Here is a 25,456-nt window from a genome sequence, read left to right on the forward strand (position 1 = left end):
AACCACAAAGAGCTGAAGAGAGATACCACATCAGATGCCATTTAAGAAAGAATGCACATCAAATTTTCATTAGGGTAAAGAGAGAATGAAACATTGCACTAAACGCAGACAAAAAACCCGAAAAAAATGTCAGTGCTTCTGTGGTATTACAGTTGCCTTACTTCAAGTGCCTACTGCTTATTTAGCTCCTGTAACCCTGGCTCTAAAATGTTTTCTGCTTCTCTTTGTAAACCACCCTAAATGGCTACAGCACTGGGATCATGCTGAAACAGGGTTAGAAAAGTTTGTAGGGTTTTGTGGGCTTTTTGTTTGTTGGGTTTTGTTTGGGGGTTTTTGGTATTTTTGGGGGGAGGGGGTGTTTGTTTTGTTGGGTTTTTTTAAGGGTTAAGACAATAACCCTTAAATAAAAAACAAGAGAGAATCTATCAGATAGTATCATAACCATACTACACCTTTAGAACTGGTTTTTCATGCCTTGCCCAAGACAGTTTCATAAAAACATGTTCGTTAGATGCAATTAATAAGTAGGATCTTCAGCTATCTATTCACTAACACCCTGCACCCCTAAAACCCCACCAGCAATAGAGGAAACAAACAAAAGTCTTCAGGAGAATGTTTTTATAGCTCTGTTTGCTAAGACTTTGGCTAAGACGGAAATCAGACATTGCGAAATGAGTGACCAGCTAATGAAGTAACATCTAAGGTTATTTTGTGAGATTGCTCCAAGAACAAGTTTTTGAAACATTTAAAATTCACTAAATTCAGCAGATTTTTTTTCCTGCAGCTTTGTGGAATAGGTCTTTCATCGTTTTTAAATAAACGTAAGAATTGGTTGTTGAAACACATTAACTCCTATTTCTCAACAGCTACTTTTGTAGAATTATCATTCCTAAGTAGTTTGAAACAGCACCAGACAGGGATAATTTCTCCCCCAATGTCTCTCCCCAGTTTACATCTACATATTGCTGAGCTCTTTTGAGACCTTGCAGACCTCACACACTCACTTGAAATGAGGGTGTTACTGAGTCTTCGCAAGGTGAAGGTTTCTGCAACATCCTCTCCTCCAGCTCCTACATCAATGAAACCTGGTGACCTTCCAGGCACCCTGAGAAACACCCTCCTCTAGCAGAGATCTGGGAGGGATCACACAGAGTGGTTCCCACGGTGATGAGGGGGTGAAAAGAGCCTTTAGTAGATGGCTGGCAGGTGGAGTTTCTGTTTGAATTAACATTTCACTGCTCTTGCTGTCTTGTGTTTTAGCGGATATTCAGCCTTTGAAGGCACCTGTTCGTTATTCAAATCTAAAGAGTTATTTTAATCATTTGGGGAGGTGGCAGGGACAGTGGGGAGGGAAGGAAACAGGACCAATCAAACCAAGGTTGAGACTGGGACTGTCCTAATTAACAGCATGCTTAGATTGTTGTTTATATATTTATTTATATATCTAAAAAAACCTGCCCTTATAGGAAGAAAAAAATTGAATCCTGTTCATAATGAAACACTGCCTGCTACATTCAGCTGCTGAACCATAAAAGAGTTATTTTAATCATTTGGGGAGGTGGCAGGGACAGTGGGGAGGGAAGGAAACAGGACCAATCAAACCAAGGTTGAGATTGGGACTGTCCTAATTAATAGCACGCTTAGATTGTTGTTTATGTATTTATTTATATATCTAAAAACCCCTGCCCTTATAGGAAGAAAAAAATTGAATCCTGTTCATAATGAAACACTGCCTGCTACATTCAGCTGCTGAACCATAGAAGGTGTCTCTTATAAATATTTTCGGGGATCTTTCTCCTTGTAATATTTGCTGCATCGTGCCCAAATGACACCCTGCACTAGAGGCTGGCAGGTATTCTGCACATACCTCATGCTATTAGGCTGACCTCTGGATACTTGTCTAGGAGGAGATGAGTCAGTCAGCTCTGCTACAGCTCATCAGAAAGATGTGATTTGACGTCTTGGTAACATTAGTTCTCTAAAGAATCAGGTTGAGGAAGTGCAGTTTCTGAATATTTTAGGTATTTCGTTGTAGTTATGTAAGCTATCCCTTGGAGTAGAAGTGCCCATGACTGATTCCAGCTGAGACAATGTTCAGGGGAGTCTCACATGAGAGGATGGTACTTTCTATTAGTTCAAAAATCTTCAGAGATATTATACTAGAAGGAAACAAAAATATGAAGAAAGCAGAGATGGACAGGTTGTACAGCAGAAAAAGGACATGAAGGACCTTCTACAAGGAAAAACTAATTTTTACCTGCCAAGCTTTTAGGAAGGTATTTATCCATACAGTGGTACTTTTACTGCCTTTCCTCCTCATTAGAGTAGAAATCTATGCCAATTTAAGGAAAGAAAACAAAATAAAACAAATGACCCTGAAAAATATTTCCTGAAGAGGTTTCCTGTGTACCACTCAAATCAACAAAACTATCTGGATCATGGTATTTACCATGGGATTGTCTTCTTAAAGAGTCCTATCAAAAACCCTAAAATAAGCCATTTCTCCTGTCAAAAACCCTAAAATAAGCCATTTCTCCACAAGCCTCTCAAAATGACAATACTTCTCCCCCTTTCTTCTGCAATAGTAAAACTAGTAAGCATATTTGAAGAATGATGAATTCAAAAGTGTTCTGATCCAAGTATAAGCGTTTTAAAAATACCATTACATAGAATGGTATCTATTTACTATTATTGTCACACATCAAAGTGAAGTATCACTCTATAATCTCAAATACAGTGTTTTAAACACCACCCACACAACCTCCATATGCTTAAAGGAAAAGGATTAGTGTCTAGCACGTGATTTTCAAGCAATTTGGCAGAGGAATTTAAGTCCTCTCTTCCCTCCTGCCCTGATCACTTGTACATAGGATTTTCTTAAACCTCCTGAATGCTGCTTGCATTATTAAAAAGCAAAATACACTAAAATAAATCTGGAAAGAAAGCAAATATTTTCTGAGCGTGCAGAGTACAGTACTTGAATAAAACTGCAGAGATGCAGCTACTCTGGAATGTCAAGTGACACTGCTTCCATTTGAACCAGAACAGACCACAAGAATGTCTAGGAAGGTAAACACAGTACCTGTATAACTCAAACTTACAGTGAACATTTTTGTCTGCAAGAGACTCTCTCAAATGTTGCCAGAAAACACAACATGAAAAGGCCATTACTGTATCCAGAGCAAACTCAAAAATATTCAAGCAAATACTGACCCAGATAGAAACAACATTCTTTTTAAGTCTGCAATGAGCAACGTGGATTTTGATTTATCACCACTGAACAGAGCATTTTCTTAAGACTGCTGCTTCAGTTTTAAGTGGGAGGCCACATGTTTTCACTGCTTCTGAACTGTAGAGCAAATAATTGACACACAGAAGGCTTGAGAAGTTCAATCCTAAGGGGAAAAAAAGGAATTCTGCCATATCGTGCCAATACAGTCATTAAATAGTGACATCATTCGGAACAAAAAACCTGAAAAAAACTCTAGCAAGAGAATAGAAAAGGTAAAAGAGAAAAAATGAGCCTTATGAAATGGGGAAAATATATCACAAAAAAAAATCCACTTCCAAAGCTGTGTAACAGGACATTGCTGGAGAGATAGCAAGTTCCTTAAGAGATGCAGAAGTCTGCATTTCCTGAAGTGTCCCCGACAGGATACACTTATCTATACATTTCCAAGTCTGATGTCTAACAACCAATCCAAAGAACACCGCATTTTTGCACATGCTTTTATACTTAAAACACTGCCTCTCCTGCCTATCCATTGAGAATCTGTTCTCCTGTCTCACCATCTTGTGTGCCAAGTATTACAAGTTTCTTTTCTTTATCTTTTGTACATGCAATTCACCAAATTCTTAGCTACCCAGAATAGCCGGGAAGACTGTTGTCCTTCTCTGTTTTTTAATCCTATCTTACAACTTTTCATTGACTAGCTCTTCTCTGTAATATTATCTGTCTTCTTATTCAAACTTATTCATCTTGCATTTGTATGAAAAAGGTCTAGTGAGATTTGTGTCTCACTAGCACCCAAGGAACAATACCTTCTGTCTCTAGCTCAAGTTTAAACAAGCATATCAATAAGCTTATTTCCTGTGCTACTGATCAGCAGAGAAAGGAATCACACTCCAAATGCCCCATTCCTGTTTACATCCTTCTCTTTAAAAGTTTCTGTTGCCAAAACACCTTCTTGATGGTGATGAAGATGACAGCACTTGGATCACTGCCTCTTCCACTTTAATCTCTCTTTGTCTCTGGCTTCCCTTTACACTTCAGTTCCTACTCAGATTTGAAGCTCTCCGAGCCAGGACCAACTCTTCAGTCTGTATTTTTACAGTGTTCAGGCAACACTTGGGCTCTTGGGCACTATCAGCAGCAAGAACAGAAAATCAAGTAATAAATTAAGGGGATTAACAAGGTGTTAAAATTTAGCTTATGTGAGGTCTCTCTAACTTGAAAACATTTAGCTGTCAGATAAGTTGTGCACTGTGGTCTGCCTGTTTTACTGCTGCTTCTCTGAACTCAAGCCACTGAGGCTATGACTGTTCTATCCTGAGCCAAAAAGCATTGACCACAGCAGAACCACAAGTACTCAAAAGTTTAGAATATCAATTTGAAATACACTGTTTAACTGCTACTGAGAAATCAATAGCCACAGTTTTTCAAAAATTCCAATAAAAAAGATAAATAATTTCAGGCCTCATCTGGAAAAAAGTATAGGAGCATTAAAATAGTAACGTTTTTGACCCCAGCAGTGAAAGAATGTCTATTTTCTCAGAAACTAAAAGGTGGGAGGAAATCAATTTACCTGGCAACAATAACAGAAATGCTTTAAAATTTTTAAAGTTCCATAATGAGGAATAAAAGCTTAAAAGTTAAAATAAATGGCATAACTACGGAGAATTGAAAATCTAAGAACACTGACATTTTGCCGGTGATTCATTCTGCAAGACAAAGACAGTCACAAATCACAAATTTCAATAGTTACCAAGCCCTGCATGGTAGCTTTCAAATTCAGAAGCTGAAAGATCTCTTAGGTCATCTCACCCACTCTCCTTTTCAGTTCAGGATTACTCCCAGTGGTATTTTGCATATTTTTACTCAGAACAGAAAACTAGTAAAAGATGTAAGGTGCTATTAAAGTGAGTGAGGAATCAGGGGAAATTATCAAGCACTATACAGTAATAAAATATGGATAATGAAGATGCTATCAGATTACATTTTATATGCATATTTACAACCCACTGGGGGTTACTAAAGTATCTGTAAACAAATGTAACTGCTGATTACATGCCTTACAATTTCACAGTTCTGTTTAACATTACAGTTTAGCTGTACATTAACTAGCACTTGCTTAAACACAACTATAATGCTAAACCATGGGTGAAGATTCACTCCACTAAAACCACTTGCTCCAGTAATTGTACTCTAGTAATCAGGACAAATCCAAAAAAATCACATCTTCTCAATTTCACTGTTTTCCTCCTTTTGACACTGCCAAGCTCTTTCTTGATCTAGGTCTTAATCTAAAATCTTGACCTTAACTGCCATGGGGTAAAGCTTGTGTCAATTTATTCCTTAGTTCTTTTTCAGCCAGGTTCTTTATACACTTTAAGAGGTTCTCCTCTCACAGCCTGTGAAAATGCCAGACAGAGCCTACTCCAGTCATTCAGCCTTTTGAATGACTCCTCACATATCCCCTAATTTGGATACTTACTCTACTTTGCCCTTGCAGAGAAATCAATTCCTTCATTTTTTCCCTCTTCATATTGCTGTTATCACCAGATCTCATTATCTCCCATGCCATACATTCCTAAACCACACATTAATCTCTCCAGATCCTTACCAAACATCCTATAACTTCCAAGGTTTCCCTCTCTCCTCTGAAACTTGCAATACTGGAAAAACCTCACAGTTGTAAAGGTTCTGTTTGCTTCTTTTACAGTCTGCCTATGTGAGGGCTGATGATTTCCCTTATCAATATATCTGTTGCTCTCAGGTAGCATTCTCTACCAGACAAGCTTTTCTAGCCACTGACATTATCTAGAAGTTTTGTAGAGGTGTACCATGAATGTGAAAGTTTAGGAAGTATTTGAAAGTCAAAAATGTGTGATTATCTTTGCACATTGCTCTGAGGGAGCCGTTCAAATTGTTTGCTGAGTTCTATTTCTGTGTTTTCTACAAAAATTAAAAGAGCAGCTTAAGTATGATCGAAGACTTGAAATAGCCTAGATATTTATTTTGCTCATGAGTTTGAAGCCATGCATATGGCTTCATACATACACCTGACTAGCATTAAAACCAAAAAGGACTGCATCCTATGACACTTATTAATAACAGGATGAATAAAGTTAATTACAGCTGCACAATTTTACAGCAAGTTCTCAGACAGACAAATGTAACCAACAAAATTAAAAGTTCCCCATTCACTGGAGAATGGCAATGGACGAAATCAATCTATTTTTTTAAACTACAAACTGGAATCAGGAAAACTGTATCTTTTGGATTTTATTCCTCAGTAAATTACACATTTTGCTTTCTATAAATGGAACTGTAAGTCACATTTTAAAAAATGGAAAGCCAAACAGTCCACTTAAAAATACAAATGACTATCTATAAGCTTCTTGCTATTTAGAATATTTAAAATTAAAAAATAAAACAATTCAAATATTTCAGAAAGAATTCAGTACAGAAAATTGATTACATAAAAGCTTCCAATTAATTGTGTTTAGAGACAGGAAGATCATTTTCACAATAATGCTATGTTAAAAAAAAAAGCATAAATTAATCTAACAGTTTAAATTCCATCCTTCCTATCAGACCATCAGAATTATATCTTGTGCTGCAGTTTACCCATCAGAAGCCAAGATCCAACACAACTTACTTTTTATTTATGCTCTAATCTTGAGCTGCATTACTTAGTGCCCCCAAAGTAAGTGCTGCTTTTCACAAACAAGTGAGGAGTCCAGGCTTGCCCTGTAAAATAGAGACGCAGCCAGGGAACAAACAGTATAATTCCTCTCTGTATTCCCTCACTGCACTGCATACCTAACTAGAGCTGGAGGTGTCAGACACTCCTAGGGGCCTACCTTTAGATAGCCAGGTTAGAAAAAGATTTTATCAGTTGTTTGCAACACCCAAAATCTTTATGCAGGCTCTGCTCCTAGGGAAGTGATACTAGCACATTTGCAAACTAATTTGTCCTACCAGGCCTGTTGAAAAGGATGTGGCTTACAGGCATACTTGCCTATATTTCTAAATGGATTAGAAAATAATTAATGTTTAAAAAGCTTCAGGCATTTTGTTTAATAAAGGGATTAAACATAATGCCAAACAAACCTTTTTCTCATCTGTTTATTTGACATACATGTTGTTACATGTTTTACAGTTACTGAAGCACAATTAACTAAACCTGAGATAACTGCAAGGCTGCCAAGCACAGTCTATTGTTCACTGCTTAGAAGACGGGTAACTAAAACAGCTTAATTTATTAGAAAAGATCTGGGAACATCAGTGACAGTGGTTATTTACCTAGTCTGAAAGTAGAGCCCCTGACCAGAAAGAACTCAAAAAACTTCCAGGCTATACTACAAAACCAAGGTTACATACATAATTAACTGGATGTTCCCAAACTGCCTTGATTCCTAAACATTCCTGATTTTAACCAAAAAAACCAACAACAACAAAACAATAAAAAAACCAACCAAACAAAAAAAACCAAACCAAACCAAAGCAAAAATACCCCACCCAAACATCCATGTGCCTGTCATGTACAGGTGTGCCCCCATGAAAACAAACAAAAACCTTCAAACAAACAAAACCCAACAACATAAAAAATAAAATAAAACAAAAAAAGCCCCCACAAAACCCTATCAAAGTACACATAGGAGAATGGAGCAGGTCAGAGGATTACTACTGAAAGTTCACATTTAAAGTTGCATTCTATACAGAAATTTGAATAAGCAGGAAAAAACAAAGCCTAGAAAAGCCATGGCAAGAGCTCGGGGGCTCTGAAAAGTATTAGAAATAAGAGCTCCAAGGAATGAGTTAGGGAAAACAAGAGTCAAGTGTCAGTAAGAGAAAGATAAGGGTAGAGCAGAGTTGTTCAGATGAACCGATGCAGTTGAAAAATTCTTCTTACCAACCCTGTTGTGATAAAAACTTACTAATATGCTACAGTATCCCACTGTCTGACACCTCAAGTACCTATCTGCTGTGGTGTTATCTCCCAGTGGAAACTGGCAGAACCGTTGGAAGAAAAGCACTTGAATCTCCCACAGACAGTGGAAGTTAGTCAAGAAACTCAAAGAGGAACATCATAGTAAATAGGGGAGCTGAAGAAATTGGTTCAGACAAAATGACAGAAATAGCAGCTTGAAGATGAGATCTGTAAATCCCAGTGACAGAAATGCAATTTGTGATCAAGACAGCTGGTAAAGGTCATTCAAGGACAGAGCCCAACAGGAAAAGAGAAGGACCACAAAGAAATTTTCATTCTCAGAGTTGCTAAGCAAGGGGTAAAAAGAGAGGAAGAGAAAATTGAAACAGTGAACAAACATGATCATTAGTCATTTTTTTCAAAGATCCTGTTTTTCTTTTTTTGACTGACATGTTTTTTAAAAGCCTCATCTGATAGAAAGCCATCCATATCATGTAAGTTAATCCTTCAGAAGACTGTAGCTGAACTTTTGCAGATATTTTGAAAATGATATTCACATTAAAATGGGTCACACAAAACATGGTCAGATTCCTTTTCTCTAATAAAAAAGAAGACTGATATAGCAACTTAATCACATTCTAATATTATTTACACAGGAAAGAAACTTGTCAGAAGAATGAAATTACCAGACAACACTATCATGAAACCAGAAAGCAGAAAGCTAGGAGTAGGTGTGTTTAGACTAGCAAAAAAGACATGGAAGTGAAACTGTTGTAAATTCACACTGAAAAGAACTGATTTGCAAAAGTGCCAATCTACTATGCTGGTATTCTAAATAAAGCATGTAAGACTTATTTTAAAGAGCTGCTCATGCTCAGAAAATGCAACAGATTACTGCAGGAATTGTTCTGCTTACATTGTGCAATACATCAGACCTGATGACCATAATGACTGCTCTATTATTATGTAAAATACACAAACATCCTGCCTCTGGCATTCCTCTTATGCCACTGTTATACTTATAAACATTCTATATGATAAAGTGAACAAGCTACACATCTTGTATTAGCCTATATGTGTATTATAAATTAAACTTCTTTTTCCAGAAACAAACCAAGAACACAACATCTGCCTACTTCTACATTTTCACTATTGCATTTGCTATATGGATTGACTCACATATCCACACTCCACACATTTCATTCCACTAAATACTGTAGTAGTTAGAAAGTTAAAGATGGGAAAAGGAAACATACTGTCCATGAAACTAATATCAAAATCCTAATTCAGACTTTAGAGCTTTTATTTGTAGGATAAATATGTAATATGAAAGGACATGACTTGCCCTATACTTTGTGGAAGCAATGTATTATCTTCACCAGAGAATGGAACAAATAAACTTTGTGCAATAAGACTGAGCATAAGTACCCTTGACATAACTGCCCATATGTTTTTATTCATCCCTTAAGTGAATTACAATACTGAAAAAAAAATTTATAATAATGAATGTAGCCATTTCAGCTAATTTAAAGACTTGTATGAGAAATTACTTTTAAAATGCCCACTAACATACTTAGAACCATTATTCGGGTTTTTGAAAAGTTCATTATTTTTCATGCTTATGAGTAGAAAGAACTAAGGATTTGGCAAACTGTTACTACTTACTTCTCTCCAAAGAATTTCCTCCAGAAGTCTGCAGCATCAGCTTTGGTGATACGGAAGTTATCACCCTGGAACTGGCCATTTGGAAAAATAGCCTTGATTTCTGCTAGCATGTGGCTGAAGATGAGAGACAGCTTTGTCAAGTTTCTCCTGTGGATATAACAGAGGGGGAAAAAAAAATCACATCAAATCCTTAGAACTGAATAAGTTTAATCAACCTTTCAGTATTTCATATATTCTGCATATTTTTGTAATAATCACTGCGTGACACAAGAAAAACACTGAGGTTTCAACTGAAAACACGAAGAAATACAAAACAGTAGTTTGTGTTTCCATGCGCTTCTGAGGATGTATTTATCATAAGTCTTCATGAATATAAAATCATTTCTTTGGCAACAGAACAGATTTGAGTTTTCAACTGCATATTCAGATACCTTTCTTGTGCATTAAGCTTGTGTGTTTCTATTTCATTTCATCATTGCAGAAACAAGAATTTACACTAATTAGGCAGCAAATACATTAAAAAACCCTCAATCAAGCAAATAAAAACAAAAAAAACCAATCAAAAACATTCACCCAAAAAATACAAATTACAGTCTTGTATGTGACATCAAACCTATTTCAGACCAGGTTTCTAGAAATATAAACACAGCACAGAACTAGATTTACTCCCTTGTCCTATGACAGTTTTAATCTTTTTTTTCTTTCCAGCTTTCTCTAACTCCACCTACTTCCTATTCTCCTTTTAAATGTTCTCCCTTTAGTTAAAACTCACTGTTAGTTTTCGCTAGCGTGTTAGAAACAAAAATCCAGCTTCTTTGCTATCAGCTTAGTTACATAAGCTTTCTAGACTTGTATCAGTTAATTAAAAATTATTTACTTTTTTTGACACAGAAATCTCATTTAGTATAATGCAAAGAACCCAGAATCCTTAAATACAAATCACCCTTTTGTATGGAAAAAATCTGTGGGAGATGGTGAGGAGACAAGAGAGAAGGACAAAGCAAACTTTATGAGAATTTATGCCTGGAGAATCTTTAGATGCTCCTTGCAGTAAAAAAAGGGTATTTCCCAGCTAATACATGAAAAAGACACTATATATGAGACTGAAGGATTTGTATTCTTTTAATGGAGTATTTTACTGAATTATAAGTGGTCTATGTATGTCAAGCCCATTCTCTTTCACCATCTCAGATACTACTTAATGCCTCAAACAATTTAATGAAAATCACATTAAAATGCATATCAATCATGTAACTTATAGACTGCTTAAAGACTATTTAAATAAATTCAAATTTATAAGTTCTTAATCACATGGACAGATTAAGATAGACTGTTTTACACATGCACACCAAATAGCTTTCAGAATGCTCAGAATCTCAAAAACAGTTGAACATATTTCCTGGGATCTTCCTAAAAGAACACTCAATTTAGCACTGAAGCAGTAATTATTTCAACTAAATCTGAGAACTTATAAGAGAGATTCCTGTGGAAGCTGTGTTGCAGATTTTATTATAGGTTTTACTACCAAGAAAAAAATGATAAAGATTGCTGTTTTGAAAACATAAGTAATTTAAAACAAACAAAGCAACCCCTGATGAACACACTCTCCCTCCCCTCAAGATTAAGAATGCTTGCAGGGCTAATTCATTCAGAGTCCTTTAATTTCTCCAGTATAATCAGATGTCTGTAATTATGATGCTCAATAACTCCTTATTTTCTGGATTTGTTCCTTGCTATCCCCCTTCCTACTTCCTTTGTACTTTAATTAAACACACGTGTTCTTTATTATTTTACTCTTCAGAACTCAAGCCTGATGCAAAGGAGCAAGCAATAGCTATTTTAATGTGGCTTCCTCAGCCTGCCTTAAACCCAAGATTAAACAAGAAGCTTTCTGTACTCAGGACAGATGGGAACATGACTCAGTGCAAGTTTGAACAGAGCTCGGCCTTGACTGGTACAATTAATGCTCTACAGTAACGTACTGTGCTGCAGGGGTTCTTTTCAGGTACAAATTCAACCAGGGAGCTTGTTGGACTCATGAGCCCTGTGGTGAATTAGGGGATGAAGTCACAAAGAGGTGCCATCTGGGGCACTTCCTTGCCCAGAGGGAAATATGTGTGTCTGTATGCACATGTCCGTGCAGATGCACTGCCTGTTAGGTATAACTGCACAGTACATGACCAGAACCAACAGCTGGTAGGATCTGGACAGCAAATGCACAGTACAGAGAAGCATCCAAATGGTTCTATCTAAATCACAAAGCCTGTTCCTTCCCTCTTCGAACGGCACCAGTCAATAAGTGCATCAATACACTTTTGTTTCATTATACAAGATCATAAAGAAAGGAAAAAAAGTAAAATCATTTTTTGTTTGCATTTGTATAAACAAGAACAAATGTTTTAATATCAAACTAAGATACCTTCTTTTTATCTGACTGCAAAAGTGAAACTTGAAACCAACTAGAGCCTTATCTGTGCTTGAACACATATTGCAGCATGTACACATAGCAGAAAATGGCACATTCTTGATAATTTATAGGCAGGGTATCTGGTTTTTAATCCCTAACTTTGATTCTTACTCTACCAGATGATTATCTCAAGTCCTTCTTTGGTATCAAATAGCCATGATAAATCATGTCTTAATTTTTCACTTATATATTGTTTTCTTTAGAACAGCAAAGCACATAATGAACCATTTTTGCTTAGATATGCTTATGTGATACCAGATCTCAGTACCTTCTTGAGACAAAGATACAAAGCTCAGCGATTTCAGACATGATTTTCAAGAATTATACAAGGCACAGACAGGATGCCATTGGAGTAGGCCAGTGAGTCTCCCTGTCCATGCATTTCACTTGTCTGAAGATGTCCATCCGTTTCAGCACATGTACTTTTGAGGTCTTGGGAAGGGGCTTTCCTAGGACACCTCAGGAAGCACATACTGCACTTTATCCATTTGGCAGTCTGCGCAGCCCCATTTTTCAAGTTAGGATGACTCCCTTCTTTCCCCCCCATATGAAGGACAAAGCAATGTCAAAAATTTTCCATCTTATTTTTCATTCATAAGTGTAAGCCAAGATATTTAAGTCCCATTTATTTGAAAAAAAAACAAAACCAAAAACCTAAACCAATCAGCTTTGGCATTTTGGTGAAGAATTCTAACAGAAGCCAAACAACTGTTCAATCTGAGCACCTATTTTAGATTTCATTCCTACCACCAAGCTGTAATGAAACCAATCTTGATCACCTCAGTCTGTATCTCTTGCAGTAACAAAGGCTTTTCTTCTGGTCACAGTAAAGTCTGATGAAGTGGCAAAGGGACAATAGTACTGACAGGCCAGTGTCACAGAAGAGCTGAGTAGACAGATACACACTCCTGAGAGACCCTTTGACTCACTAGATTCCAGCAACTGAGAGATATCTTAAGAGATCACCTTGGAGCTACAGCTCAAAAAAGTGACATCCAAATTATAGAGAAACAATGGCTTTAAGGTCTCAGCAGCCAGCCTTCAGAGTTTAAAATTTTAATATAATTTCACTGGCAACTGGGAGCAAGTTAGAGGTTGAATTTCTTTCCTTAGCTGTGCTAGGCCTGGAACAGAGCATAAATATCTCCTATTTTTCTGTAGAGAATGGATTTTATGCTGATGAGAAAAGCGTTTTCTTTCCAAAATTAAAAATAAGCGACACTGCTTTATACCAAAGTGAACCGAGATGATCATTCTCCACAATGTAATAGCTACTGCAGTAAAATACAAGAATATTTTCACACTAAATGATGTTATATTAACTGCATTTTATGTAACACGGTGTAGATCTCTTCCATATTACTTGCAACATACTCAACACCTTGTAGTTGGTATTTTTCCTAGGATTCATGCTTAGATTTTGTTACCTTTGTTTTGCCAAGTCAGACTGATGCCATACAGTTCAAACCCCTTGTAGAATTTGATTTCTGAACTACCATTTTTTCAGTCATAGTCTATGATTTGGTGGCAAACCTGCTTGCACATGACAGATCTACTGAAGAACCAACATGGTTTGAATCAACCCCAGAACACGAGATACAAAAATTAAAACCTGAATTTTTATTTAGTATAAACTTGTAAAAGTCTACTGAGTCAGTAAAGATCTTCTGTCTAATCAGAAGATGTATTTTTTTAATTACAAAATTAATGTGTCTTTTGGAGTTATACCTAACCAGTAAGATTTCTAAAATTCAGACAGTAAAGTCTGAAAACAAAAATTTTGAGTTTATTCAGTACTCAGTAGATTTTTATATTCTGAATCAATTTTCTCTTCAAATGCAGGGAGAGGGTTAGGATGCAAAGATTTAATAACTGAAGGACTTCTCAAATATCAGTCACATGCAATTTGAAAACAGGGCTTAATAATGGAAACATTACAACACCCCAGCCACACTAGAGCAGCAGCACCTAGTAAAAGGCCTGAACCAGTCCTACCTTCCTGGATCTGCTAAACAGGAAAGTAAAGCATGATCAGCATGCAATAAGACAGAAAAGTTTTGTCTGTGTCAATTTTATAATCACTGTATGGAAGTTAATTTTACTTGCTGGAAGGCAATATGGTCCAGCAAATAGGACTGCACAGGGAATCAGGCAGTGTCACTTCTCTTCTGCCACTGGCCTGAATTATGAGGTGGGAGGAACACCTGAGTCCAGGCTGTACTGCTTCCGTACGTGGATGAACAGAGCAAGATGCTCAGAGAGCTCCATATTTGGAGAGCTCCAAATATGCAGCCTATACATAAATATACAAAGTAAAGTGCCCTCCCCGTTCCTTCAGAATTACTGGATTCCACAGACAGTCACCAAGACAAAGTCATTTTAGCAATACAGACTTGTAATTCACACAACTACTTAAAAATGCATAAACCTACTTACATGCTACAAGGGTATATCATTTCTACTTTCATGTCTGTATATTACTATGACCACAAAAAAAAATTATTTTACAATATTTCTAGGAAAAACATAGTCTGGAAGAAAAGTCTGACTGCATGTCTTTGCAGTTATTTATGTCATTCCAAAAATTAGGTTATTGCTGGATTTCCTCCTTCATTGCTCTAGCAAGTCCTTAATCTTTCCACATCCACATAGATATACTTTGTCAAACAACCACCTGCTGTAATAAACAAAACTTTCCAAGATCATAATATATAACTCAATCATCTGGCACAGAAAAACAGTCTTTAGAGCTAGAATAAAATCCATTTGACAGCTAAAAATATTTCCAGATAGATCTGACACAAACATACACCAAACTATCACTAAACAACACATAATTCCCCTCTATTTCTTATTTAGAATAATTATACAAAGACACTTCTGTTAGCTGGCAAAACTGCAAATCATGACTGCTTAGGAACCAAGATAAAACAAAGTCTGAAATGTGAATTTCATAAAGTGAATTGTTTATTTTAACTTCTAAAAAATCCATCCCCACCAAATATTAAAGCTTCAAAATCCAAAGCATATGTACAGAGCTCATTTCACATAATTAGCTATATTCAGAACAGCTTTCTGATTCATATGCTCAAGTTGTGGTAGAATTCAAAGATCTTACAAAATACATATTACTAATCCAAAGGAACAGAATAGAGTCTTTTGATTCAGGTACAAAGGAGAGCAGCAGAGACCCACGTTCTGAGCTCTGTCACTCTGCTCTCCAAAGCTCAGAATTTATGTTTTCTGACCTAGGTTTCCACTGCGTGAAAAAAAAAAAAACCCACAACCTTTCCAAATTACTTCCCATTTTTATTTTGCCACCATGAGGAAAATCATAGCTGCCCATAAAGCCCCTTGACATACTATACTTCTGCCATTAATTATTATTATTCATTAAATCCAGGACAAATCACAGAACAGAAAAAATTCTGAAGAAATATGTGAAGTTTTGAAGATCTCTAGGAGACATAGGAACATGACTAACAATCATATATGCTGCTAGCAGTTCACTCTTGAGAATCCAGTATAGCCCTGACTCATTTATCCCCCTTCCTTCTCCAGAACTTCCCCTTCCACACACAGGAAACAAAGGAAAAAGAAGTAGTAAAAAAAAAAAAGAAAAAACATCACAAACCCCTCCCAACTACTTCTCCCAAAACAACAACAAATCAAAAACAACAACAAAGCAAACACACAAACCAACCCTCAAAAAACCTCCCCAACACTTCTTTAGAAACCTACAGGTGTAGAATACAGTCAGACAATGGAGCACTAACAATGGAGCCTTCCTTAACACTTCAGAGGAAACAAAGGAAACCAAAGGTTCCTGTCAACATGCTTGCACAGAAAAAACTGCCTACCATCCTATTTGGCAATAAGCTCAACTCTGCTTCTGTGCCATGATTATTTTTAAAAGCTATATAAAGACAGGGTATTGTTCAGGTTCAGGGACCAAAGTATATGAGCCTATTCTTGGGATGAAATATCCCTGGGACTAAGAATAATCATGAGCTCTATTTCCTACTTGTGCTGCTGACTCATGGAAGGAACACATACAACTAACTCAACTTCGCTGTGCTTTAGTATTTCTCATTGGTAAGCCCCCTCCCCCTAAACAAAACCTAAAAAGACTGCCTTAAACATGGTGAGGTTCAGCTAATAATTAAGTTTAATATATGTTAAACATGAAAACCAAGTATAAAATTGTAAGAAACTAGCTGGAGGCAACTACTACTTTTCCTTGAATCCTGGAGAAGTTGAGCTTATTGTGTGTAGGAAAGCAGTATCCTTCCTTCAATTCCTCTCCTCCCATCTACAGATTGATTGAAGGAGTATTGTGTATCTCTATTCCAGCTGTGCTATTCACAATGGATACCTAAAAGAAGAAATGGCAGACTCTGGGTAAAATTTGGGCAAGGATGTTTAGAAAAACAAAGAGAGTTGATCACAATGTTGAATTTCCCTCCATCTTTCCCTATACTTAAAAATCATTTCACATTGATACACCAACTTCCACCACCTTCCTTTTGTTCTCATATTTTAAAGACCAGAAGAGTATCAAAATGGAGAAAGGCAATGCTAGAAGAATTCAAGATTTCATTCCATCTTTTGAAACTGCTTATCAGCTGCCATTGCTTCTGCAGTAGATATTTGCTGCCCTATTTACGCAAAAACAAAGAATGAACTTAATATACAATAGCTTAGTAAAGAATATAGAATATAAATACAAAGGATGGAAAATGGCTAGGGTTTCTCCCAGTCTATGACACTCTCTACAGACTGATAAGTCTGCTTTTTCATTCATGAATTAGCATGCCAATGCACCACCACCATCTCCTAAGCAAAGTTCTATCCAAGGATTACATTTGCTTTTTGCTAAACAAATGCTCCATACAGTAGCAGTCATGAACAGCACTCGTCAGCTGGGCTTTACAGCCCAAGTTTTGAAAATTTCACTACTTCCAGTTTTGTCCAAGGGGCAGTTATCCACACACATAAATGTCTCAAGGTACTCCTAAAGCATTTTAATTTCTTTCCTCACTAGTACTCCTGTATGTGAGGTAACAAATATATCCATGAAATGAGAATGTAAGGAGTGCTAGCAGGAATAAGAAATACAGGAAATACAGTCTGCATAAAGTTGAATGTGAGCCATCAAAAATGGAAAAAGGTGTGTTGACAAGCTGAAGATCTAATAGTTGTCCCCATATATAGTTATTATCTGTAATTACTTACACAAAAGGACAGGGGTTACCCAAAAAAAGTCTCTAGAGAATGCCACTCTCTGAAAGAAATTTGCATAAAACTGATCTGAATATTTACAAGTATATTTTGTGGACAGTCAATCTTATGACATTTTAAGTAGCCACATAAACTAAGAGCTAACAAATTTATTGAGCTACTAGATCATCCTTACAAAATACATTATTCAGAATACTTAATCTGACATGCACAGAGATTTAAAAGAAGACTAGACACTGGTCGTTCAGTTTTATTTACTACTTTTTAACAGTCAGTTGCTTTTGCACTGTGGTCCCACTCATCAGTATCAACCTGTTGTTCAAGCCCTGTTCTGCTTCCTCCATCCTCCTCCTACAGACATCTTTGTCTGCCAAGATCCAATGCTATTAACTGAACACCAATTTATGTGTAAAGCCAAATATCTGTATGTATAAATGAAACTACAGATGTCGCAGAATTCCTCAGGCACAACAGTGAACCCTGTCTTTGAGAAGTTGAATTAAGTCACTGAATACACCAATATGTAAAACTTTTTAAAAACATGAGTGAAGTAATATGAAACAAGGAAGACATAAGTACCATCTTTTCATCATCTTCCAAAGCTTTCTTCAAGTGGAAGGAATATTCAAAATGGCCAAAATAAGCAGTGTTAAAGGCATAGGGGTGGTTGGTATAACTTTTTAGTACTTGATTAGGCCAGCAAATGTCTTGAATTGCATTGCAAAGTGAGATCGCTCCTTGTAATTCATATTATCCATGTACTAGAAGTATAACTGATAGTACCAACAGGTGTTAATATTTCCCCATATAATCATCACCCTCTTAACTCCTGTACAGATTACTTGGTTTGGAGATTATCCATACCATGGATAGAGCACTATGGTGCCAGGCTAAGCAAAGCTGTGTGCAAAAAGAGACACTTCTATACATGGAGCAACTCAAGTGACTGGAAGGGACAGGAGACTGAGTTTGGCACAAATCCTGCCACAGCCAACACAGCAGCCCAAAGGCCACGGAGGGCACAAGGAGGTACTGATGTGACTAAATCCTTTATCCGCTTGGCAGCAATCTAGCATGAGCAAAGGAAAGTGGTTTAGTTCTGTGTCACGCTTCATCTAGTTTGCTGTCATGCAAGAACTCAGGAAACTCAGTGGTTGTGAGGTGCTAATACCAACAAAGCATGTGTGCCATACAGCACCCTGAGTACATCTCTTCGCATCCCCCTCTGCCTCCTCTTCGAGCAGCAAACAATGGATTATGCTTCACTTTAAGGGGTTGTGGTATGCTATTTTCCTACACAGCAATAGTCCAAAACATGTACTGCAGGCTTGTTCTTTTACAATTTTCTACTTAGACTCTATTACCCCACCTTAAAAGATGCTGTTATGATGTTTTCTAAGTAAAATAAACTAAAAAGAGACACCATAGTAATGAGGATCCCAATACAAAGTACTTAAATCCAAAACCTACTGAATTCTGCAACAGTATGGTTCCTTATGAAGATAAATTTTTCTGATTGTTAAAAGGGTTAATCTAAAATTATTCAGGCTTATGCTCTCATCATACTCAATGACTGTGGAAAAAATCTGCAACACAATTCATCCATTTCTGAAAGTAGGACTGGTAATCTTTTTCGCTGACATTAAAAAGTTTTGGCAAACTAATATGCATATATGCCTTTTTCATACACATAATTCTCAAACTCCAATTCTGATATTTAACAGGAAATGGTCTTTGGATCATATGTGCCTCCCAATAATCTTGGGAAAATTTACACGAGTTTGGCAAAATGATGAAATTGAGGGAAATCTTGTCCAAGAGGGCCAAAAAGTAAATTCAAAATTCTCAGCTCCTAATGCTCAGCTCACATTAAGTCAACTAAACTCCAGTTTAGTATCTGATTTAGATACAGTTAACTAAGCTACACATGAAACACTGGCAGACAACAACTTAGTTTGAGCTAGCCTGCAGCTGTGGAACACAACTCTAACTCTTAAGTAGAGGGCTTTTAATACCAAAGAGGGTAGGATAAGAAAATTCTTCTCCATTTCTCTCAGTGAAGCCCACAACGAACTCAGAAAGGAAGACAAGCTGTTTGATTCAAGAGCAAAGAAGACAGAAGCTAGAGAAGGGAGATGGAAAGAAACAGATTGTAACACAGAACTCAAGAGAAACTTGATTTAAAAGGTATAATAATGCAGAGCAGCATAGGAAAGCCCATGAGAAAAGGCCAGCAGGTTAGAGAAGAGTCTGAATGGCATGAAAAAATTAAACTATAAGGAAATGTATCAGACACCAGGAACGAATGTATGTATTTTACAGTTGCTAAGTGAACATCTATCCTGTGCATTCAGGCCTACCCAGGCAACAGTGCCATGGAATAAAGAAAATCTCATACTGTATTTAGAGACAGTCACAATGTACAAATCCAACAGGGACCGACCATGGTCACACACAGAATCTTATTCCTGGCAATCCTTTTGATATCTTACCTTTCCAGTTTTAATTTGGTTTCATGAGTCGCAAGAAGTGTAATAGCATTTTTACTGATCAGAAGATATTCTGATACAGATAACTAATTTTAATGGAAATTTTAAAATAACTTAGTATTTATTTTCCTGCATTATAGAGTGTATAGAAGTATCAAACTGTTGTATTTTTTTCAGATTATTTTTAAAAGTGCCATAACCTCCAGCAGTGCCTATTACCTGCTTTGTCACATGTGATTTCCACTGACTGCAAGTTAACAATATTGCAAGTCAACAAGCTGTTCCACAATTCCTAAGACTGGTCAAAAGGGAATTTTCCTGGTTGAGCTGCTTCTGAGACTTGATCAAGAGACAACACTGAGCTGCACATTTTGCCCTAGAACTCAACTTTTTCTTAAGTCCTTGGATCTTACTTTTTGAGACTCTTGTACGTATTTGTTCTGTTGCAGTGGTAGGAGCCCCTCATTAAAAGCAGAACTCATTTTTTTACAAAAACCAACCCTCTTCATGCCATGTATCTTCCTGTCAAAAATATCATCATTAAACGAGTAAATGAGCTCTCCAACTCTACATATTTTAACAAATATATTTTTTCAAAGACCTTCAAATATATAAAAATAAGAATTTTGACCCTAAGCCCTGAAATGAGATTTCATGTAGGCAGACATGCATTACAGCATTCTAAGCATTGTCATTAAAGCATTCTAAGGGTATTTTAGGTATTTTACATGAAAACATGGTGTTTACCAAAATAGAAATCCAAGTGAGCGCTATATAACCTACCAAAATATAATAATCAGCCTTCAAACCACATCTTAAGTTACTGAATTCCTATCAAACATAAAGTAAAAATTTCCATTTTCTCAGATGCACTTTAATCAAATTCACCTGAAACCATTCACTGAAAATGATTTAAACATTACTTAGCGCTGAGATGCAGCTTGTTTGCAACATTCAGATAACAAAAATCTGTGTCGCATAGCTAAGCAGTGTCGCAGAAACGCATAAGGCACAGAAAAACACAAAATAAGATATATGAAGTACTGAAACTGTATGTGGGTCTCAGAACAATCACTGTGTTTTTATTTACTGAGAGAATGTAAAGTGACTTTCACTGAGAGAAGAAAGCTACTATCTCTGGCCAGAACAGTAAACAACACAAATCTACCCTATTCCCTTTCATATATACCCTGAGGCAATCAGCCTCCTGTCCTCTCAAATATCAGGAGCACATCTAACCCATTTAAAACCAGATACATTGCTGCCACATTGTGTTAGGAACTTTATCTGTACAGAATTTGCAAGGAAAAAAATATCAAATACTTGGTTCCAAATTGCTACTTGAAATAGTTTCCTGATGCTATATGTACTTACAGCCCATGAGTATCAGGTCAGCGGATATCTAACAGGACAACTAGGAACAATCTGGCACCAGCTGGGATTACAGCACAGACCTTGGGAAAAGTCTAATAGATTTCCTCTTTACAACAAGATGTGTGATTTCATACTAACTAGAAAAGAAATAGAACTGGTTGAAATATTTGAATGAGTAATTTGGACAGGGTAAAGGCAGGCACTAAAAAAACCCAAGGATATAGTTAGACAGACAAGCATATTTTTCATGAAAACTGAGGCAGAATCTTTACCTTCAGGAAGTACTGATGTCAAATTTCCAAACAGAAGGTATCCATACAAATCAAAAAAAAGCCTTTTGCTTCTTCATTCCTTATCTCCCATGAGAAGCAAAGGAAGAGAACAAAATAAAAAAGATTGAAAAGTTCTTTGCAAAAAATTAGACTTTTTTTTGGTCTAAAGTACAGTAACCAATGAAGACATTGATACCCTGATCTGCTAGCTAAATTTTTTCCCCCTTTCAACATTAATAAGCTTATTCTATTTCAATGACTACATTTATGAACATGGGTCATCCCCCACTGCTTTCAACTAGTGGCAGTATTTTCATATATGGACACTTCGATATGGGAGACAATCAAATGTTTTAAAGAAAGCTGCATAGTCATGACCTAAGTGGGATGGTCTGGTGTGAATAAATAATTGGTGTAAAAAAACCTGGAAGCAGAGGGCAGGTATTAAGGGCTTCTGCTCGACATGGAGGGAAGTACCACCTGAGTTACGCAGGGATCTGCTCTCCTCAGCACATTCGTGGGAAAGCAGTGAGCAGCAAGGTAAACAAGTCTGCAAATTTCATTAAGAGATTCAATATAAGGCTGACAAAAAACTGCAAATAGCTGCAGAGTTACTGAACTACAAAAATGAAGCTCGATACATGAGAAAGTAAAACCATGTATCTGAAAAAATAATCGTGGCCTGATGTACAAAAGGTCAGGCTCTGAGCTGTCCATTGCCTTTCAGAAGCAAAACTTTTAATTATGATGGGTAATTCCATGACAACATCTGCTCAGTGCTCATCAGCAATAAAAACCCAGATCAAATATTATGAATTATTAGCAAAAGAACAGAGAACAAAACAGAAAACAATTATACCACCATATGGAATCACAGTCACCTCTTACCAAACCAAATATGTAAGAGATACATCGAAAGACAACAAGGATTATCAAAAGAAAGAAATGTCTACAAACTGAGGAGGAACTGAGTATGCTGGGACTCTTCACCTTGTGTGAGTAGCCCTGATAGATGTCTATAAATTGCAAGTGGCATAAGGAAGATGGATGAGGACTGACAGTAACTAGAACATCTAATGAAGCTGACAGGAAGCAAGCTCAAAAAATCCCTGATCCTCAGAAGTTGTTGCGTAAGGATACTTTGGAGGCAAGTTTAAATAGGTTTGAGGGGAAACTGGGAAAACACCGGGAAGAGCAGCTTCAATGAAGGTTACTGGAGTAACAAAACACAACAGGTTCAGGAAATCCTTAGCTAAAAATGGACAAAGGCTGGGAGAGTACTAGGGAAATGAACTAAATTTTTAAACTAATTTTTTAATTATTACATTTATATATATATATATATATTATTACAGTTATTAAACTAAATTTTTTAACTAAATGTTTGCCTTATTTATTCTTCTTTAGGTATCCTCCTCATCCTCACCACAGAAAACAAGAACGACTATACTGATTCGGATCTGGGTCTATCTTAAAAACAAAACAAGGTACTTAAGAACTTGGTTTATAGGGTACCCCCTATGTTCTTAAGTTCACTTATTTCACTCATTCAATTTGATTGCACAGAACTTTTAATATCTTATTGCTCATAAACTAACTTGGGATGCTTTGGTGAATGGAAGCACCCTACAAATTGACAATCACTCTTTTTCACTACCATAATTGAGATTGAAAAGTTGAAGTTGCCCAAAAGGCAGCCTGTATCACAAGTGTAGCTGTGTTCCACCAGGAAGGTGGCCTGGCAAGATCTGGCAGTAGGAAAGGGCAGGTGATGGTGCAATACTGCATGAGGCAAAAATTGAGAGAAGTACCAGGGCTGATGAGAAGCGGAGCCCTATTCTGTGCTTTAAAATGACAGATGCAACAAGAACCAAGAAGGGCACTTGCCAACCCTGGAGAAGTGAGTAGTGTTAAGAGAGCTGATGGTGCAGTTGAATCACAGATGTCTTCAAAGACAGTCAGCTTCAACAGTGAGAGCCAATTAAGATAGCATTCCTAAAACGAGATGAAGAGTCTCATAAAGGGCAAGAGTCCAAACAGGATAAGGAAAGGTTACTACACCACAGCTGGAGTGGAAACACTCAAATTCAAAACAACAATGCGAAAATCTCTGTTTTACTCACTGCTAAATTTTATCACATGCAAGCTATTGGAACAACACACATGAATAGAATCACAACTGGAAATAAAACACGCTAAAATTCCTTCTGGTAAAAATAGCTTTTAAGGCATGAAGGTTCTAACAGTCACACCCGATTTTTATTCCCCTGAGACTAAACACTTGTGCAGTTTTGCCTAGCAATACAGTTCACTTTGCTACTGGCAAAAGTAAAAACTTTATGTGATTATGGATTCCTGGAACTATCAACCAACGTCTGAAAACAAATTGCTTTCAAACAGGAATGTAAAACTAAAGACAATAGTATTCTCTCAAACACCAAAGCATTCCAACTCCTACTTGTAAGAATAGCAAGTAAGAACAGCAGACACAACTTGAAACAAACAAAAATCTCAGGCTACTAAGAAATCCAGCTGTAAATTTCTAATCACTTTTTCATGAATCCTCCTTAAAATCACTAGACTATATATCCTGGCAAATTCTCACCACCTGAAAATACTTATATTAAGATCATATGAAATTGTATATACTATCTTTAGTGTCCTTTAGTTTGTGGACCCAACATTTCAATTCCTCTAATTACTTAAATGCTGTAGCTAAATTTAAATATATATACATTCTTAAGAACCACTGGGCTAAAATATTCACAGTCAAAAACATATTTCCGCTTCTGTTTTTTCAGACAGTCATCCTGGGATAAGAAAGAAGCACTAACTCCCAACATATACCATGTATTTAATTATCCTTTTGTACTGTTATTAATAAGATGATTGTTTATATCTGAAGTGATATCCCATCTCTGGGAAGCTCAGAGCACCAGCTACCATGGTAGGTAGCCTGCTGAGGTTTGGCACAGTCTGAAATATCCTTGGACAAAGAGCTTCACTTGGTGTGGCGTATTTGGTGTTGGAAACCACTTTCACCCACACCAGCAGTTTTTATCCCATGTAAGAGACATCTGACATGTACTGGCTGCCATAAATACTATTGTTGTTATAAGTCATATCTGAGTTACTATAACAAATACTTGTGATCAATAGCTATCATATGATCTTAACAGTCAAACAAATTACAAGGCCTCTATCAACTAAAGACTGAAAAAAAAAAGTCATTATCAAAATAAGAACTATTACAGCTAACTACGAGAGTTAATACTGGAGAAGCTTGTGCAGCCAACTTTAAAAGCATCTCAATCTGTATCAGAAAAAAGACAGTGTTCTTGAGAGTTTTTGTGCCCCATGTCCCTGCACAGCCTGCCCTGTCCCTGGACAGCTTCCCAGAAAAAGCAACACCCTGTACACCAGTTTCCACCAGAAGTCCCACAGTACTTCTTCACTCCTCCTATTCCCTAATGGCTGAAAGTAAATTTTTCTTCTAGCTCCCAGAGAAGAGAGAGGAAAGACCGTGGCAGACAGACAGGAAAGGGGAAACAGAGAAGGCAGAGGCCGAATAGTTTTCCTGGGGCTTCTTGCTTCCCACCCACCAAGCCACATTCCACTGCCCCACAAGGGAGAGACCCCTCTTTAGCACAGGAGATAAAGCAGTATCTGACATAGAGCATTCTCTTACAGAACATTCATCCATGGAAAAGACTAAAGCAAAGCATGAAATATCCAGTGTGTTGCACTCACGTGCTCTCATACCAGTCTAAATCCCACCAGATCACAGTAAAT

At 36.9% G+C, this 25,456-nt stretch overlaps 1 protein-coding gene across 3 annotated transcripts in view; it reads right to left on the reverse strand.

The window, feature by feature from the left end:
- The window catches only part of CBLB (Cbl proto-oncogene B), a 134,318-nt gene that overhangs the window by 56,974 nt on the left and 51,888 nt on the right, over nucleotides 1-25,456 (reverse strand). For 2 of the 3 annotated variants that reach the window (XM_017808010.1, XM_017808011.1), the window contains exon 4: nucleotides 9,822-9,968. In XM_017808010.1, coding sequence (XP_017663499.1) covers nucleotides 9,822-9,968 — 147 coding nt within the window. Of the gene's footprint in view, nucleotides 1-9,821; nucleotides 9,969-11,718; nucleotides 11,768-25,456 lie in introns of those variants that run through there. The other variant, XM_017808012.1, reaches the window with a different exon arrangement.

The sequence above is a fragment of the Lepidothrix coronata genome, unplaced genomic scaffold, assembly GCF_001604755.1.
Source record: "Lepidothrix coronata isolate B3197 unplaced genomic scaffold, Lepidothrix_coronata-1.0 Scaffold21, whole genome shotgun sequence".
Lineage (NCBI taxonomy): Eukaryota > Metazoa > Chordata > Aves > Passeriformes > Pipridae > Lepidothrix > Lepidothrix coronata.